Source organism: Petaurus breviceps, unplaced genomic scaffold (assembly GCF_028583685.1).
Source record: "Petaurus breviceps papuanus isolate PSGF00001 unplaced genomic scaffold, PetGlider_PUasm1.0 229, whole genome shotgun sequence".
Taxonomy (NCBI): Eukaryota; Metazoa; Chordata; class Mammalia; order Diprotodontia; family Petauridae; genus Petaurus; species Petaurus breviceps.
Window position 1 is genome coordinate 37837532 of NW_027185903.1, and position 20301 is coordinate 37857832.

Below are 20301 nucleotides of genomic sequence, written 5' to 3' on the forward strand. Positions count from 1 at the left end.
AGGTTCAGATACTCAGCACCACACCCAGAAATAACTGGCCGTGTAACCTTGAGCAAGTTACTTAACCCGATTGCTTAAAAAAAAAATTAATGGATCAAGGGGCGGCCAGGTAGCACAGCAAGTAAGAGCACCGGGCCCCAGATGACCTAGGATTGAATCCGGGCTCTGATACTTAGCACCACACCCAGAAATAACTGGCTGTTTAACCTTGAAGTTACTTAACCCCAATTGCTTTGAAAAAAAAAATTAATGAATCAAAATACGAAGACTGAAAAAATATAACCTTATGATATCTATCCCATAACTCCCTCGTTACATCAAATCAGACAAATCAATTGATGGGCTTATTTTTGTGTCATGAGCAAATCTGATAGATAATAGAAACTAGAGATCTATTTTCTATTTCCTTCCTCACTTCTGACCATGCAAAGAAAAACACTCAAAGTCACAAAAATGAATTTTTTTAAAAAGGCACTTAAATGGGGGCACAGCACCATCTTGTGGTTTTGTAAGATAAAGCTCCTAAAGATTTCTTATACTTTACTTATGAGATAGGTGAAATGAAACCGAAGGCCCAGAGTTCCCCATCTCACTGTAGATACTGTGCACAGGTTATGGACTGTAGTTTCTAGGAATGTATATATTCTGTGTCTGTCCCTATATGCTCTCTGTGTATTTGTTTATATATTTACATGTACATTTATGTTTTTATACATAAATAATATCCAGGGTTTTTTAGTTAGGCTAGGTATAATTTTATTATTTTTTGTAAGTTACTATAATATGACTGCCATGGGACATTCAGGAAGTTGTGCTTTTTGGCCTCTCAAGTATCTTTCAGTTTGATATAGGTAAATGTTTAGTAGGTGATGTGATTATTTATACCTTAGCACTTCTATCTGCTTCTTTAATAATGAGGGATCTCTCTCTGGGCCAACTTGGTTTATGGTAATTCCAACACAGAATTTTTCTCTATTGTAGCCGACTGTCTTGTGTTCTGCTAACTTGACCTCTTTCTTTCAGCTGAGATATGTTTGTTGCTAGCCTCCTAAACGAGGAATTCTCCTTAAGGTGTTAGGACCAATTCCCTTTTTCAGTTTTACACACTGAAAATATATATAACCTTATAAATAGCAAAATCGTGTCTTTTATGTAGAGAATTAAAATTACTTGTCTTTTTATTTGTAAAGGTCAAAATTCTTCAGACCTCAGAGATTTTAGAAAATTTCACCTTTCAAATATGGATGATGATTCTAGACCTCTCCTCATTTCTGAGGTGAATGATGAAGTAGATCCTCAAGTTCTGAACATTCAGTTTGAAGCCGCAGACGTGAGGTCAAAAAGGTGAGTGTTTTATTTGTTGGGAAGCACAGTCCCTGACCCTTGTATTTTATGTACAAGTACGCAAATACTATGATTAGAATCTTTAGTCTTTTAAAAAAGTTAAATTGCAAACAAATTTTGATTTGATAATCAAGTAGCCAGTTTCTCATCTTATTTCTTGGGATTTTATTTTCAGATGGCAAATTTACCTTTATATTTAATGATTTTTATCGAACTTGTTATAAAAGTTTACTTTTAGGGGGCAACTAGGTGGCACAGGGAATAGAGCACTGGCCCTGGAGTCAGGAGACCTGAGTTCAAATCCAACCTCAGACACTTAACACTTACTAGCCCTGTGACCTTGGGCAAGTCACTGAACCCCAATTGCCCTGCCTTCCCCCTTCCAAAAAGGAAAAAAATAGTTCATTTTATATGACAAGTCATATATGTTCATTGTCTGGGATTAATTCATTCACTGTCACTAAAGTCTTAAAACTTTTTAAAAAATACTGTAAGTTAATTGATTTTTCAGTGTTTCAAGAAAAAAATGTTCCACATAGGAATAATTTTATCTTAATAACTACTGACTAAGATAAAAATGGCCAGTTAATTTATTATGTTATATACTAAATGTACTTACCTTTGATCTAATTTTCTGTTCTTCCACAGCAAAAATATAGTGTGTCATGTGATAAGACGATCAGTCCCTCTTTAATTTGTGGATTGAGTGTTTGCTGAAAACACTATTTTTTTTTTCATTAGAAATTGATTTGTAGTCTGAAGCTTTACTTCAGTGCCTCATCATGATGGAGTAGTGACCTTGATTTCTCACTCCTCATTTTAAGAATAGTAATTATGTGAGAGGGGCAGTGTGGCACAGTAGATGGGGAGCTAGTCCTCAGATTCAGATAGACCTGGGTTCTAGTCCTGCTTCTGCCTGCATACTGGCTTTGGGAAAATCCCTAGGCTCTTAATGCTCCAGGCAGCCTTCTAACAAGGTAAGTTGGAGAAAGCGTGCTGATAAAGGAAGTTCTTCATTGAAGCTTTCTATACCAATGAAATTACAACTCTTGTATAGAAACTAGCAATATTGATATTTGTTAGTTCTGAAATTATAAATGATCTTCTGATCAGAAGAATGTGAATCTATGAGGATCACAGATTTGAGCTGTGATGTACCTTGCAGATAATCTAGGCCGACTTCTTCATTTTGCTGATGAGGAAACTGACGCCTAGAGAGAAGTTAAGGGACTTATCAAATGCCACACAGAGAGTAAGTGTTAGAGCCACAATTCAAACCCAAGCCTCCCCAAATCTAGTGGTCTTTGTCATTTATAGCTTAAATAGAAGTTGTATGGCCTCAGTTAGAGTTGAATAAATCAAAATGAGAGATGATGAATGGAAGCTTTGCTTACCTTTGTGCCCTAAATCTTAGCACTGGCTTGATTTAAACGACAAAGAAAGATTAAAGTAAAAGTTAAAGTAAAAAAAAAAAAAGCCAGATGTTTAAATGCCAGAAAACCAAGAAGCTGTTGTTCACCCTCTTAAGACCTAACTTAGCATGAAGTTTTCTAGCTTTACCACACAGGGGAGCCTGAGACCATGATATCAGTTTTGATGTAAACTGAGGCGCCTGGTTATTTTTACTCTCTTTTAGTTTATCCTCTTCTGTTTCTCTGATTCACCTTTAGCAGGATGGGGGTTTTAGTTTATTAAACTTATAGGAGCAGTCATTCATTCAGCAGACATATATTAAATACCGACTATGTTCCAGGCATAGACAAAATAGTTCCTGTGTTCAAGAAGCTTATATTTTATTGGATGAAATTGACATGTATGCAAAAAAGTAAATACAAAATATGAATATAGAAAATAGGACTTACTCTAGTTTGGAGGACTTGAAGAAGGGGTTCCTTTATTGGGCAGAGGGTAGGACTAGGTGACTTCTATGATCACCTCCAACTTTGAGACCATGAGGCCACTCTGGGTTAGACCATTCATGCAAGGGATCTTAGAATCTAAGAACTGAAAGGGATATTAGAAATCATACAGTCTAATGTCTTCCTTTACATTTAAAGATGATGAGTCCTAGAAAGGGAAAAGGCTTGCCCAAAGATCATGTGTGAAGTCACTTGCAAAGCTAACACAAGGATCCTTGTCTTCTCCCTCCCAGACCAAGCCTTTTTCTGCTCCCCATAATTTCCTTCCATGTGACCTATAACTTCCTCATTTATTTATTATGTTTTATTGATCTCTTTTGTCTTTGTGTTAGAACCATTTTTAAAAAATTGCATCCTCCCTTGTGACAAAGAAAAATAACTAAACCAGGCATTAAGAACCTGGAGTCTATGAACTGTTTTTAAAAAACTATTTGGTAATTGTTTCAATGTAATTGATTTTCTTTATGTTTTATGCATTTTAAAACATTATTCCATAGGCTTCCCCAGACTGTTAAAAGGGTCCATGATCCCAAAAAGGTCAAGAAACTCTGAACTAAGCAAAAACATCAGATACAGTGACCATTTCTGATAATGTGTTCAGTATTCTATCCAGTAGCCCCCACTTCTTTGTTTTTAGGCAGCTACATGAAGTGGATAGAACACTGAACCTGAAGTTGGGAAGACCTGAGTTGTAAATCTGGCGTCAGACACTTACTGGTTGTGTGATCCTGGGCAAGTCACTTATCTTCACTCATTCTCATTTTCCTCACCTGTAAATGGAGATAATTATATCTCCCAAGGTTGTTGTCAGAGTGACACTTGATAATATTTGTAAAGTTCTTTGCAAACCTTAAAGCTTGTGTTAGCTACTAACCATCTATTGTCATTATTATTTAGGGATGACAGAGGTTTCATTATCTGTTCTGTGTCCTTCATTGATATTTAGGTTACTCAATTAAGCTTAGTTTAGTGGTATTTTCATTTACATTATGCTAGTCATCATCTGTTCTTCTCAGTTCTGCTTATTTCTTTCTTCTCAGTTCATATGCATCTTCCCAGATTTCTCTGAATTCTTCATATTTGTTATTTTCAGTTCATGATAATTTTCCATTACACTCATATGGCAGTTTTTGTAGGCATTCCTTAACTGATAAATGCCAACTTTGCTACCACAAAAATTGCTGTTATAGATATTTTATTATATTTGACCTTTAAATATATTCCCAGTAATGAGATTATTTGATGGGCTAAAGGGCACATAGACAATTAAGTCATTCTTCTTGCATAATTCCAAATTGGTATGATTGGGCCACTTCACAATTCTACCAGTTGTGAGTCAGTGTGCTGATTTTTCCATTGCCCCAACAACATTACTCTTTTTTTTTGTCATTTTTGCCAGTTGGCATGGTGTGAGATGAAATCTCAGGGTTGTTTTTACTTTGCATGTCTTTCTTTTTTAATTAATTTTTATTCTGAAATTATGAAACATTAAATAGAATGAATGTTTACATATACATAGTAGGATAAAAAAAGTAATGATACTCCAGTCTCTATTATATACAGCATTTTTTAAAAAACACTTAAAAAGATCAGTCTGTAGTTTTCAAAGCCATCCTTTCTGATCTTCCATCTGTTTTTTTCGTTCCATTTAAAAAAAAGATGCCTGTGACCCTGCTTTTTTTTCTTTGCATTTCATTCATTCAATTTATAAGCATTTAATAAGGACTTGCTATATGCCAGACACTGTGCATTTCTTTTTACTGTAAGTAGTTTGGAGCATGTTTTCATATGGTCATTTACAGTTTGCTGTATATTTTGAACATTGTTCATACCCTTTGATCACTTATTTATTGGGAAATGTCTCTTGATGTTAAATATTTGAATCAGTTTCCTGTATATTTTCAATATCAGACTTTTCTTGGTAATATTTTATGCATATAGTTTTCCTATTCTACCATTTCTCTTTGATCATTTTATTTCTGCAAAATATTTTTAGTTTTGTCAAGTCAAAATGATCTTTTTTCTTTGGATTATTTATGTCAGAATTCTCATAACCACAGTTGTGAAAGATATTTGGTCACATTTTCTAATATTTTTATGATGCAATCTTTTAGATTCCATTCACATGTCCAGTTTGACCTTGTCATTAATTAAGTTTTAAGATTTTGGTCTAAATCTAATTTCTGCCAAACTTCTTCCCATTTTTCCCTGCAGTTCGTGTCAAAAAGTGAATCTTTCCTCAGTGATTTGTATTACTGGATTTATCAGACACTGGACTGTTGTTTTCAGTGGTTTCTTTTTCTTATTTGCCCTATTATCTAGTCTGTTTCACTGAAACCCATTTTGTGTCTTCTTAGTCATCAGACTGAGAAAGTGGTCTGTTGGGCCTCTTCAGCTTCCAGGGGACCTGAGATCCAACTAGGCCTAGTAAAAAGAGCCTTAGTTCTTTTGTTAGGGGGCTCTGCCAGTCACTGGGTATGTGAGTTTAGGTAAGTCATTTTACCTCTTTAGTCCTACTTTTCATCTATAAATCAGGAATTTGGATGGTTTCCAAAGCCCCTTCTAATTGTGACAGTGTTCGTGATAGAGCATAAAGACATTCAAGTAACCAAAGAAAAAGCTGAAGTTGCACTTTATTTTTCTGTTATTCTGGTATCACCTTTATTAAACCTGCTGTTAAGGAATGGGTAAAACTGTAGGTAAAGTTTAAGTTTGGGGTCTTTCATTCTCTTTTTAGGTATCCCTCTCTCCCTGAATTCTCAGTGTCTTCATGCTGCCTATTGAATGTCCACTGTGGCACTTTATCAGACCCATCCTTCCCAGGTTGTGAGCCCTGCTCTCTTTCTTTCCCTAAAAATTAAACTTTACTGTCAACTAATTACCATTAAGGTGTCAACAGTTTTATATGCTATCTTTCTACATGATAACAAAAAGACTATAATATAAACCTTTTAACCCAGAGTGTAAGTTGAGGTCCTCAGCTGAGAAGGAGGTTAGAGGGTGCTGTGGAATGAAGGAGAAAAGAAAAAGTTTCAAACAGCTGTTGTGATTGGGATTGAGAATCAGTTAAGGAGGAGTGAAAGGGCATGCTCAGTTGAGATTCATTTGTAGTGTTCTCAGTCATCATGGTTCTGTGACTTCCTACAAAGGTTTGAGTCTATAGTGGTGAATGTTAAGTGCACTGGGAGGCCGAAGGGTCTTCTGAGGAGCCAGCACAGTGTAGTGGACGGAGCACTGGTCTGGAGTCAGAAGACCCGCTTCCGTTCTCACTGTTAGGAGCTGCCAAACCTTGAACAGGTGACTTAATCTTCTTGGACCTCAGTGTCTTTATCTGTAAAATAAGGGAATGGGACTAAATGGTCCCAGAGGTCCCTTACGACTCCAATTCTGCGATCCTTTGGTTCTTTTTTTAGGTAGGGGGACTTCTCTTTTACCTCTCATATCTAGAGAATCCCACCTATTTCACCTATGCCCAAACAACTCTGCTTACTATATTGCAATTTTAATCATCCCTCAGATATTCCTTATTAGTTGATGCAGTGCTGACAGTTTTAGGAGCTTATATAGTCTTAGTGACCAGAAGTGGGACAAGAAGGGAGCATGTAAACTGGCGTCCCTGCCAGGCTGATTCCATATTTTCCTGTGTCTTAGCCTCTCCCTGACCTCTAGTCATTCCACTCCTCAGATTTCCTAGACCATCACCCCTGCTCTTGCCATGCAGTTATTCCTTCCCAATCTCTACCATTTAGTGACCTGTTTCAACCCAACTCTCCTCTACCCTAGAATTCCTCCTCCCTTGTCTTGTTCGTGCTTTGCCAACAACCAACCCAATATTATCTCACCACCTGCCTCCTCGTTCCTACACATCTGCTGCTGAATAGAGCTGATAGAATACATACAAGTGTGCTGACTAGGTCTAAGACAAATTTATGTTATCTTCTCTTAGCTGGGCTTTTGCTTCAGCAGGATAGGTTCTTTACTTTAATTCTCTATAGGGCAGCTAGGTGGCTCAGTGGATAGAGAGTGTCAGGCCTGGAATCAGGAAGACTCATCTTCTTGAGTTCAAATTTGGTCTCAGATACTTTCTAGCCATGTGACCCTAGGCAAATCAGTTAACCTTGTTTGCCTCAGTTTCCTCAGCTGCAAAATGAACTAGAGAAGGAAATTATATTGTATTAAATTATATTTATATATTCTACATTATTTATATATGATAATATATTTATATATTATAAATTACATTAAATTATAATTATATCCACCCTATGCCATTCAGATGATGAAATATGCCCCAAAAGGGGAAATGACAATTGTTTCAAAGGCTGTGGGAGGACAGATACATGACTGACTACTGGTGGAGCTATGAACTGATTTAACTATGTACCTGGAACTTATACCTCCTCAAATCAGTAAGTTCTGTGAAAATTTGGACCCCTGCTACCTCTGCTAAGCTTCTACCTTAAAGAGATTAAGGAAAGATTTCAGAATTCTTGTACATGAGGTGGTACATTTGTGGATAATGGCAAGATGAGGGTATGACCATTTTTTAATATGGCTGAGGTGGGATGCAGGAATAGCTCATGGAAGGTGAGTAAATTGAGGAGCTAAGTGGTTAGGATATTTGAGGGAGAATCAGTATTGATGTTGAAGTTCCCTGGTATAAGAGCAGGAGTTGGAGGGGAGAGAAAATTCTAAGCTACATATGGAACTCGTTGAGGGAGAAAGGAGAGTGACCTTCAAGGGTCTGTAGACAACAGTTATCAGGATTTTGATTGCGTGCTATGTGTTGTTCTTGCTCAGTTGTTTTAGTCGTGTCTGACTCTTCATGGCCGCATTTGGGGCTTTCTTGGTAAAGATATGAAATGGTTTGCCATTTCCTTTCCTTTTAATTCTCACTGTACTGATTTTGTTTTTTAAAATCCTTTAAATTTTATGTAATCAAAATTGCCCATTTTATCTCCTGTGATTCTTCCTGGCCCTCAAGAATTATTTCCTTGGGAGGGGTAGGTGGCGCAGTGAATAGAGCACCAGCCCTGAAGTCAGGAGGACCTGAATTCAAATTTGGCCGCAGATACTTAACACTTACTAGCCATGTGACCTAGGGCAAGTCACTTAACCCCAATTGTTCTGCCTTTCCCCCTCCAAAAAGCCAAAAAAAACCCTATTTCCTTACCCATAACTATCCTTCCATCATCCTCTCATTTGTTTGTATTGTGACTTTTTACCCAATTAGACCTATTTCCATTTCAAGATTATTGGGATATATGGTGTGAGATGTTGGACCAAATTTAAATTTTGTTACTGTTTCTGTCTTCTTCTCCCTCCTCATTTCTTTGCCCAGAAGAGCAGGATTTGTTCTAGCTTCTAAAATAAAATAAAGATTTGTATAGCTGTAAAACATAAACTTAATAAAATAAATTGATACCATACTTGATTTAACTTGAATCAGCAAAATTAGGAAATGGGGATGATGAAGTATCCTTTCTTCCAAATTTCTATCAAATTAGTTAATTTGAGGAAGTGTCCTAATTGGAAGAAGTAGAGACCATGTAGAAATGGTCCTAAATCTTGAGTTTTCTTATATTTAAATCATTTGTGCTTCTGTGGGAAGACAGGGGAACTAACTTTTATTCTCTTCATTCAGTAATAGACATTTTTCAAAACCCTCCTGTGTTTTAGAAGGAAGAGCCAGGCTCTTACCAGGCTGCTTTCAGTCTGGACTCTGGCCTTTGGGAATCTCTGTGGCCATACTCTGTTTGATTTGCTAAGTTATATTCTTTGAACCCAGCATGGACTTTGATCAATTATCCATTTCCTTATGTTCTCAGCATTTTTGGCATTTACCACTGTAGATGAATTTTGTGATGAGTGTCTAGAACAGGAGATGGGATCTGTGGGCTTTTTTTTTTTTGAAATTTTGATAACTATATTTCAACATAATTGGTTTCCATTGTAGTCTTATGTGTTTTATTTTTTGCTTTTAAAAACATTATTCTAAAAAGAGATCCATAGACTTTACCAGATTGCTGAAGGGGACCATGACACACACAAAAGGTTAAGAACCTTTATTCTGGAACAACAATGCAGTATATTTGTTATCACTTGGTGAGAGTGTTTTTAGCCAGAAACAAACTTTTTGTATTCCCAATTTTGTGTCACACTGAAAATTTGTAAATGTAGTTTACCTTGCTACATGAGTTCATCTGCAGGAAAGGTTAGATACACTTTCTTTTTCAATGTTGAAATACAATATGATATTTCCATATATTTTAAGAAGGTTAGAATTTTTTGTTTGTTCCAGATAATTGAATAAAGTCAAGAAATTTTGTTTTGGGTGCTTATTTGGAAAATCAAATGTATAAAAAAATATCTGACTTGTCTTAATTTATATTTACTTAATTCATCACCCTTTCTTTGACTGCCTTTCCAATTTAACAGGAAAGTAACCCTAGCTAAATTCATCAAGTTGGTGTTGTTCTTTAATGGAAGGTAGTTAAGTTACTAGAGAGAAAATTTTGTTTATTTTTCAGAAATCTTTTTAGTAGATTGTGAAAGAGGAGAATAACAGATGACACCAATTTTATAGACTGAAACCTTTCCTTGACTTATAGTTTAGTCAAACAATGTAAGAATATTACATTATTCTCCTTGATTTATTACCCCTAATTAAGTTGAAACAGTTTCCTTTAGTTACTATTGGCATATTCATTAAGTCCTTGAAACAGGGGAGCCTTTTGGAATGCCCCATTCTCTTGGGCATTAGGCTACATTCCTGAGTCTCTTGCATGGCATGTTTGTCATCCGTAGGAGTAGGAATTGTCTTCTAAAATAGAAATAAGTGGGTGATTATTCAACTGTATGGAATTGGGGTTACGAATGAAAATTTTTTTATGTAGGTACTCTTAATTTGAAGAATTTCAATTTCGGCATGATGTCATTTGTGATTTGTTTCAAAATTGATACTTAGATATCTTTGCTTTCACCTTAACAGATTACTTTGTAACCTTAAGTGACATCTATCCCATAGTACAATGATTTTTAAATTATACTTTCTGAATTTTAGAAACCAGAAGCACAACTCTTTTATTGCAAGTTTAGATTTCATGAAATTTTTCAAGTGGAATTTGCATCTAGTGAATGAAAATTAGATAGATCCCTTTGTCCATGTTTGAAAATGTTTGCTGAGAATCTAAGGGAATTTCATTAAAGGAACTCTTCCCACAACCCTGTTGAAATACAAACAGGTGGTATTAGCAGTTGCTTTTCTTTCTTCATTTTCTCATACCAGGAAAGAAATTCTTTAATTTAGGAGAATAAATGAACTTTAAAAAGTTCAGAAGAGAAGAACCAAAGAAATAACCTGAAACCTGAGACTTGAGGAAACAGCATAGTAACTTGGGTGTTGTAGGACAATATCTAAGATAAACGAAAGAACCAGTAATGTCCCAAGATGGCAGTATACAATGGATGCCCACAGAATGAGTCTTTGATATTAATACATTCAGTCTCAGTCTTTTAGTCATATTGATACATTTTATTAATATTAATAATGTTATTTTTATTTTATTAATAATCTCAGTTGAAAATAAATATCCAGACATGCAGCATCCTAAAAGTCTTAGTGCAGTTTTAAGTTTTAATAGACATTAGGAACATTTTGTGTGTGTGTGTGTACATAGATATACATATGTGTATATGTATGCATGTGTATCTCTACTTTGCCCTGTACTGAGTTGAAGCCAAAAGCCTCTCTCTAGAGGATGGTAATAAAATGGTAAGAAGTTTGCATTTAAATTACCATCTTGCTGGGATTTTGTGTCTAAGCACAAATAGGGGGAAATGCCACCACATCCTAATAGCACCGCAGCTGGCGGGAGCTCTAGTAGTTTCCCGGGTAATGAAGAATATTGATAGAGCGAACCCTTTATAAGGAAATGCAAGTAAAAAAAACCAGCTTCAGAGAGAGCCCTAGGTGTGGGGCGGCTAGGTGGCACATTAAATAGAGCACCGGCTCTGGAGTCAGGAGGACCTGAGTTCAAATCCACCCTCAGACACTTACCAAAAAGAAAAGAAAAAAAGGAAATTTACTTTGCCTATAGAAATTAGTGAGCTAAACTAGGACCAGGAGAACCAGTCATTGAGGGCTGAAAGAGAAAACGGATTTTGGGGAGAGGACAGCATAAAAGAGGATGTTGTACAGTTGCCAGAAGAAGTAGACTTCAGCGTGTAGGAAGTGAGAAGCATGTCAGCAAGCTACCGATCACCAAGATGTTTCACAGGGGGTCAGAGAATTTCCAGGCACAAACTCCTTTGTTTTCCCTTCTTTATGGAAGTGGTGCTTGGCAGCCACCGAAGGTTCCACTTTGCCCCTAGAAAAAGGTCCATTGGGACAATTGGTTATTTTAAATGTTTATTTCCGGGATGCTGTTTTAAAGGATGACATTGTGTCCTGTGATGAGCCATCTCAGAAATAATCTGGCAGGTATCAGCATTTAAGAAGACAAGGAAGTGCGTGTTTTTAAGTTGTCATCAATCAGCAAGTGTTTATTAAGTGCCTAATGGTCATGAAATTATTGTAGCATTTCAATTTTAAAGTAACCTAAGGTAGAGGGAAAAGGCTAAAAGTTTTGGAATAATTTAAAGAATGTAGCATAGAGAGAAAATGGTGATTTAAAAAAATAAGGCTTTCATTTACAAGTATACTAAAGGAAATGGTGGGATTTTAGATTCTGCTTTTAAAGCATTTTTGAAATGTTGTTGTATCCTGAAAGCGTATTTCCTGTGCTCTCTAGCCTTGGCTTGCCAATAATGATTATATAAATAGCAAAAAACAGAGTTTCTTTTACTTAATGTTGAAAATGTCTTCAGTCACATTATAATTCTTTTTTTAGCATAGATAAATTGATGAATTTATTTCAGGAACATTCATTAAATACTAATTATGCACAATACGAGAGGCAGTATGGTGTGGTAAACAGGGTAGGCCTTTGAATCTTTTTTTTTTTAATTTTTAGTTTTCAACATTTACTTCCATAAGATTTTGAATTCTAGGTTTTCTCCCCTTCTCTCCCCTCCTCCCACCCCAAGATGGCATGTAATTTGATATAGGCTTTACATATACGTTCATATTAAACCTATTTTTATATTAGTTATGTTGTAAAGAAGAATGACCTTTGAATCTTCTGACCCATTTTAGCTATGTGACCATGGATAAATCATTTCTTTAGTACCCCAGGCAAATTTTTAAAATAAATTTTCTTTCTCAACCAGCAAAAATCTTCCTCTTCCTCCTATTTCCTCCTGTATAGTGGAGAAAGAAAGAAAAACAAAATTCCTGTTACAAACATGTTATAAAACAAAACAAACACCTGCATTGACCAAGTTTTTTTTTTTCTAAAAAGACCCGTTCTGTACTCTGAGACCTTCACCTCAATCAGGAGGTGGTTAGCATATTTCATCATGATTCTTCTAGAAATGTGGTTAATCATTACACTAATTAGAGTTCCTAAGTTTTTCAAAGTTGTTTGTCTTTACCATATTGTTGTTGTATAAATTGTTCTGTTGGTTCCACTCACTTCACCAGCATCAGTTTATACACATCTTCCCAGGTTTCTCTGGAACCATCCTCTTCATCATTTCTTATAGCATAATAGTATTCCATCACATTTATATACCATAACTTGTTTGATCATTTTTCTGTTGGTGGATATCCCCTCAGTTTCCAATTCTTTGCCACCACTAGAAGCTTCTATAAATTATTTTTGCATATCCTTAGAATTTGTTTTGCTTAAGGCTAATCACTCCTTGAGCAGGGAATAGCTTACTTGTCATATCTATGAAGAAGGGAAAAATTTATGACCAAACAGGAGATAGTGAACATTATGAGATATAAAGTGAATCATTCTAATTATATCAAATTAAAAGGTTTTGCACAAACAGACAATGTAACCAAGATCATAAGGAAAGCAGAAAGCTGGGAAAAAATTTTTACAGCCAAAATCTCTGATAAAGGTCTCATTTCTCAAATATATAGAGAACTGAGTCAAATTTATGAGTACAAGTCACTCCCCAATTGACAAATCATCAAAAGAATATGAACAGGCAGTTTTCAGACAAAGTATTGATAGTCATGAAAAAAATGCTCTAAATCACTGTTGATTAGAGAAATGCAAATTAAAATAACTTTGAAAATCCTGGAAAGACACATATGAACTGATGTTGAGTGAAGTGAACAGAACCAGGAGAACATTGTTCACAGAAACCACCACAATGACTGATTTTGGTAGACTTAGACCTTCTCAGCAATTCCAAAGGACTCATGATGGTAATGCCTTCAACATCCAGTGAAAGAACTATGGAGTTGGAATGTAGAGTGTAGCATATTGTTTTCTTTTTTTTTGTTTTGTTTTTTCTCATATTATCTCCCGTTTGTTATAATTATTCTGTGCAATATGACTAATGTGAAAATGTGTTTAATAGGAGTGTATGTGTAGAGCCATGTCATGGGGAGGAAAGGTGAGGGAGAGGGAGAAAATTTAAAACTTTATGGAAGTGAATGTTGAAAACTCCAAATTAATTAAAAATAAAATAACTCTGAGGTACCACCTCACACATGTCAGATTGGACAGAAAAAGACAATTATAAATGTTGGAGGGGATGTGGGAAAACCGGGACGCTAATGCAGTGTCGGTGGATTGATCATGACACTGTTGATGTAAACTGATTCACCCATTCTAGAGAGTAAATGCCCAAAGGGCTATAAAACTGTACAAGCCCTTTGATGTAGCAATATCACTACCAGGTCTATATTCTGAAGAGATTAAAAAAGGTGTATGTGTGATGAGGGGAACCTAGATCTTTTTTGTGATGACCAAAAATTAGAAATTGAGGGGATGCCCATCAGCTGGGGAATGGCTGAACAAGTTGTGATATATGATTGTAATGGAATACTATTGTGCTATATGAAATGACAAGCAGGATGATTACAGAAAAACCTTGGCTTACACGAACTGGTACAGAGTGAAGTAAGCAGAACCAGGAAAACATTGTACACAGTAACAGCAATATTGTACAATGATCAACTGTGTATGGCTTTGCTATTCTCAGCAATACAATGATCCAAGACAGTTCCCAAGGACTCTCGATGAACAATACTGTCCATATCCAGAGAAAGAACTGATAGAGTTTGAATGCAGATCAAAGTTACTGGCTTTCACTTTTTTTTGTGGTTTGGTGGTAGGTTTTTTCTATTCTGGGTCTTCTTTCACAACATGACTAATATGGAAATATGTTTTACATGATTGTACATATATAACCTAAATCAAACTGCTTATGGTATTGAGGGGGAGAGGGAGAGAATTTGAAACTCAGAATTTTTTAAAATTAATGTTAAAAATGTCTTTCCATGTAATTGGAAAAAATAAAATAGCATTTTTTTAAAAAAGACGAATCTTAATCTACTTTCACTTATTATTCCCCACACTCCCCTCTCCCCCTACCCTCCTGTGTTTCCCTATTTAGTAAAATGTGGTTTTGTACCCAGTTTGGTGTGTATATTCTTCTATTCTTTGGCCAGTTCAGAAGATAGTGACATTCAAATGGCACCTTCTTCCCTACCCTTTCCTCCTTGTTTGTGCAGACTTCTGCTTACATACACAAATTAAGATAATTTTCCCTAATCTTCTCCCTTTTCCCGCTTAATATATTCCTTTTGCCCTCCCTTTCCAGTTTTCTTTTAAGATCATCAAGATGTTAATCGAGATCTGCCTAATTAGATTTCCTATATTACCTCTGATAATGATAGGGTTCAGAGGGGGTACATGTATCACCTTCCTGTATTAGAATGTAAACAACTTACCTTTGTTTAGTTCCATATGATTGTTTGCACGTGTTTACGTTTTTATACTTCTCTTGATTTCTGTGTTTTCACTTCATAGTTTCTATTCAACTTTGTTTTTTTCTTAAGAATGCTTGAAAATCCTCTATTTCATTAAAGGTCCATATGCCTATTGTTTTGCCCCATTTGGAGGTCCAGTAGCTTGCTATTGGATTTAGCCATTGTTAGCCATCTAGAACACTTTGCTAGTTCGGGGTGACAGAACTAGAGATTTTCCTTTGATCTTGGATTCCTGTCCTCTTCAGTTTTCTAAGTGGATTGGGAGCTGGAACTGAGACTGCTCCTGGGATAGAACCATGTACCTGCTGCTGCTTGCTTCTGAACTTGCTCTTTGTTTAATAAAAATTTTCAACATAAATTAGGTGCTAGATAGCACCTAAAACTACTTCTCACCCTGGAAGGCTGCTAATAGGAGAATGGCCCCTCCTTGTTTCTCTTGTATCTGTGACATGAAACTATTATGTGACCAACAGACCTGCTAGTTGACACCTATTCCTTCACCCTTTACAAATTTAGGTCTCTTTGTAGTAAATCTAGGTGCTGGATCTCTTCTTGACCTGGTGTTCCTGGGCTAGAATATTCCTGAATATGCTCCTGGCTAGCCCCCATCCCCAGTATCCTCAGTCATCTCTGTCTGTGTCCCTATGCCAAACTGGACTGGAAAAGTGACTCACAGTGATTCTTTTCTTGTATTTCCCAATTAGGATTCAGTCTGGTGCGTTTTCAAGATCTTGGTCTTATATTCTAATTAATACTCTTTGTAAAATAATATTTGTTTTTAAGTCTTTTCAAATCAAAATGAGCTTAAGTTGGAAGTATAATTTAGATCATTGTCCTTCCTGATGTGGATCTAAACATTTGTTTCTAATAATACTTATAATATGTTGGATTATGTATTTTTTAAAAAGAAAGTTCATTTTGAAGGAATTCCAAAATATGTCTCATACAGATATGCAGTATCTCCATCAAAACTCTTAAAAAGGAAAAATTCCAAAGCCATGCTGTATTTTCAGAATTCCCAAGCCAGCTGAAATAATGACAGCCTTTCTGTGAAAGGTCAAGAACCAATAAATTTAGCATTTCCTGGACAACTTTTTAGCAGTTTGAGACCAACTGAGTGGGTTATATTTATACCATAGACTTTTCAAAATGGGTAGATTATAGAGGAATTTGGATATCTATACTTCTCATTGTATTTAAATGCTCCTAACATGTTTTATGTTGGTAGAATAATAAGTAACTAAGACTATAATAGAAATTAGTCTAATAGAATAATTTATGTTGAAAATTTATTTGTAGAAAGCTATTTCAAAAGATGATGAGAGCTGGATTCTTATCAATAAAATAGAATTTGTAAAAATGCCTTTTTTGTCATACTAGTTCAGTCAGCATTTATTGAACACCTACTGTGTACAAGGTATTGTGCAACACATTGAGAATACAGAAACAATAGAAAAATGATGCTTTCCCCTTAAGCTTACATTCTTAGGAGAGAGGGAAGAGGCAGATGCAACATATAAACACGCAATCGTTAAGTATTTTTTAAGCATCTACTGTATGCCAAGAACTGTGCTAGTTCTGGGAATACTGGGAATACTCTGGGAATCAAAGATCAAAAATGAAATCATCAGTGCTCCCAAGGCGATTATATCATTGGGGGTGGGAGTGAAGAACATGGACATATAAAAATGTATTCAAAATAAATACAAGATTGATAGATGCAAGGGAGGGCACTACCATTTGGGGGGATTGGGAATGACTTTGTATACAGAGTGGTTCTTAAGTTCAGTCTTGAAGGAGGAGATGAATTTTCTGAAATGGTGTAGAGGAAGTCTACTCTTGCCATATGGGATGGCCGTTGCACAGACCCAGAAAAGCAAGATAGAGTGCCATGTGTGAAAGCAGAAAGAAGGCCATTTTGACTGAACCATAGTGTTTAATAGGAAGGGGAATAATGTGTAGAGAGGCTGGAAATATAGGTTGGGAAGCGCTTTAAAAACCCAACAGGAGTTTATATTGTATTCTAGAGGCAATTGGTGTGAGTAGGTAAGTGGCATGGTCTGATCTGTGCTTGAAGAAAATCACTTTAACTTAACTCCTCTCAACAATACAAGGATTTAAGACAATTCCAAAAAACCCATGATGGAAAATGCTATCCATATCCAGAGAAAGAACTGTGGAGTCTGAATGAAGATTAAAGCATACTGTTTTCTTGTTTCTTTTTTCTTGTGATTTTTTCCCTTTGGTTCTAATTCTTCTTTACAACATGACTAATATGGAAATATGTTTAATATGATTGTGCATGTATAGCCTATATCAGCCACTGTCTTGGGGAGGGGGGAACAGAAGAAGGGGAAAAAAAACTTAGAATTCAAAACCTTATAAAGTGAATGTTGAAAACTGAAAACAAACAAATAAAAATTTTTCAGCAAGAAAATCACTATTTAGCAGCTCTGTGGAAGATGGGTTAAAGTGAAGAAAGACTTGGTCAAGTTAAATTAAGAGACCATTGCAATAATTCAGGAGAAAAATGATAAAAGCCTAACCACTGGTAGTGGCTGTATGAGTAGTAAGAAGAAGACAGATGGAAGCAGGCATGGTAAGATAAAGCAGCTGATTAAATACATGAGGTGAGAGGGAGTGAAGAGAGTGGGGGCCAGTACCAAGGTTATAAACCTGAGAGACTGGAGAGACAGCACTGCCCTAGGTAGAAGTAGGGGAGCTTATTAGGAGAGTTGGTTTTAGGATAAAGGTAGATATGTTATTCACTTTCATGGTAGCTCAAGAAAGAAGAGATCCCAAATAATGAGGGGGGTTAGAAAGGGTTTCCTGTAAGTGATGGCATATGAACTTATCCTTGAAGGAAGCTGGAGGGTCTAAGAGACAGAGGTACAGAAGGGAGTATATTCCAGAAGTGGAATGCAGCCTGTGAAAGGCATTGGAGGTGAGAAATGTACTAAATTTGGGAAACATCAGATGAGCTAGTTCTGTTGAAATGTTGAGTGTATGAAGAGGAATAATGTGCAATAAACTTGGAAAGGTAGGTTGGAGCCAGAGTACGAAGGACTTTAAATGCCAACTGGAGGGTATTTAATTATATCCTAGAGACAGTAGGGAACCACTGAAGTTGCTTGAACATAAAAGTGGTATAGTCAGATTTTTTTTCTGTAGAGAGCTGTGACATGAAAGCCCTGGGAGAACAGAGTAGAGTCTTCTTGAGGGGGCATGGTCAGCATTGTTAGATGGAGCCAAAAAGTCTAGAAAGATGAGGTTCGAGAACAGCAGGTCACTGGATACTAGGCCTTGCCCAAGGAGCAAGGAAATGATTTACTGAACTTAAATGTGTTAACATTAGTTCTTTCAGGTCACAGGTATCAAAAGTGCAATGGAGAAGGAATTTTTTATACTGGCCTGGTAAAGTTAATAGGCTTACCGGGATAATTCTTTTAGGTTATCTTTCTTGCCTGTTAAATCTGGCCTGTCTGTCATTCAGTCTCAAGACATCTTTTTGAAGTTGGTAGGTCCATTGTATTCATTTAACATGTATTGAGCTTTTACTTATTGTTTAATTCCTAACAAATTAAATGATTTGGGGGACACAAAAGGGAGACATAGAAGAAGTCCAAACTCTAATTAAATAGAGCCAAGATACATAGAGAACAAATACAGGCAGAATATTAAGAACTGCATGAAAGTGTCATAGAGATTAATAGGGGTACACAGCAAGAGGAGCAGAAGTCCTTTTTAAATAGTATTTTATGTTTTCCATCTACATGTAAAGACTATTTTTTTTTCTTTTTGGAGGGCATTTGGGGTTAAGTGACTTGCCCAAAGTCACACAGCTAGTAAGTGTGTTAAGTGTCTGAGGCCGGATTTGAACTCAGGTCCTTTTGACTTCAGAGCCAATGCTCTATTCACTGCGCCACCTAGCCGCCCCGTAAAGACTATTTTTAAAATTCATTTTTCATCAAATTTCCAGTTCCAAATTTTTCTCTTTCCCCTCTCTCCTCCCTAAGACAGTAAGCAATTTTATTATAGGTTACACATGTACAATCATGTAAAAACATTTCCATATTAGTCATGTCATGAAAGAAAAAACAGAACAAAAGGAAAAAAACTGGGGGAAAAAAGTGAAAATAATAATCTTTGATTTGTATTCGGACACCATCAGTTCTTTTTTTGAATGTTGATTGCATGAGCCTTTTGGAATTGTCTTGGATCATCGTATTGCTGAGAAGAGCTAAGTCAATCATAGCTGATCACTGCACAAGATTTCTGTTACTGTGTATGATGTCCTCCTGTTCATAGGAACATAAGTATTGACTAGATTTAATCATAGCATCTCTGGATTAGAAGGAACCTCAAACACCATCTCCCTTGCCCTGAACCTGCTTAAGACCCTTTTCTGTAACTTACAACATGTAGTCATCAGCCACACCTTCAGTAATGGATGAAACACTTTAGATGTCACAAGTATCCTTCATAATCTTAAGAATAACAGAGTTGGATAAAACTGATAGGAAATCTTGTTTTTTCAGGGATTTTGTTGTTTATTTCCATGAATAATTATAAATGGAAAATTAGGCTTGCTTTTGGTAGAGAAGCCCAAGTAGTATGATTTGAATTTCAGTGGAGGTTGATCCCTCTTAAGCAGAGAAACTCAGTTCTTTTTGTAGAATAAGGACCTAATAGGGGTTATCTCAGGACCATTGAATCATGGATTTTTAGAGTTGGACAGGACTTTAGATAGAGGTGACCATGTTTTTACATACTTAGAAAGGGAGTTTACCATAGCAGTATTACAAGGAAAAGACTCTTTAAGGAGAATAAAATTAAGGGACGGAAAAAAAATAAGCAAAATATCAGTAGGATCCTGATGTTGAATTTCTTGCTATTGTTTGAGAGCATTACAAAGAAGATGGTTGAGAGACCTGTGCCCTGCCCTGTGTCCAAGCCAAGAAATATTATTTCTGTTTATCAAAGGAAGTAGTCCTGGCCCATTTTTAAGAAGATAATCCTCAATAAAGGGACTTTTCTTCATTTTATTTCTCCGATTTGGTGCCAAAAGCTTCTTGAGAAAACATTCAAAATTCTGTCCAAGTTTCAAGACTTACTGTTGCCATATTTCTTCCTAATAACTAT

At 36.0% G+C, this 20301-nt stretch overlaps 1 protein-coding gene across 7 annotated transcripts in view; it reads left to right on the plus strand.

Moving 5' to 3' along the window:
- SLC38A9 (solute carrier family 38 member 9) overlaps positions 1–20301 on the plus strand; it is a 171293-nt gene that overhangs the window by 6629 nt on the left and 144363 nt on the right. For all 7 annotated transcript variants that reach the window (XM_069096500.1, XM_069096503.1, XM_069096498.1 and 4 more), the window contains one exon: positions 1191–1344. In XM_069096500.1, coding sequence (XP_068952601.1) covers positions 1241–1344 — 104 coding nt within the window. In that variant the 5' untranslated portion in view covers positions 1191–1240. The remainder of the gene's footprint in view (positions 1–1190; positions 1345–20301) is intronic.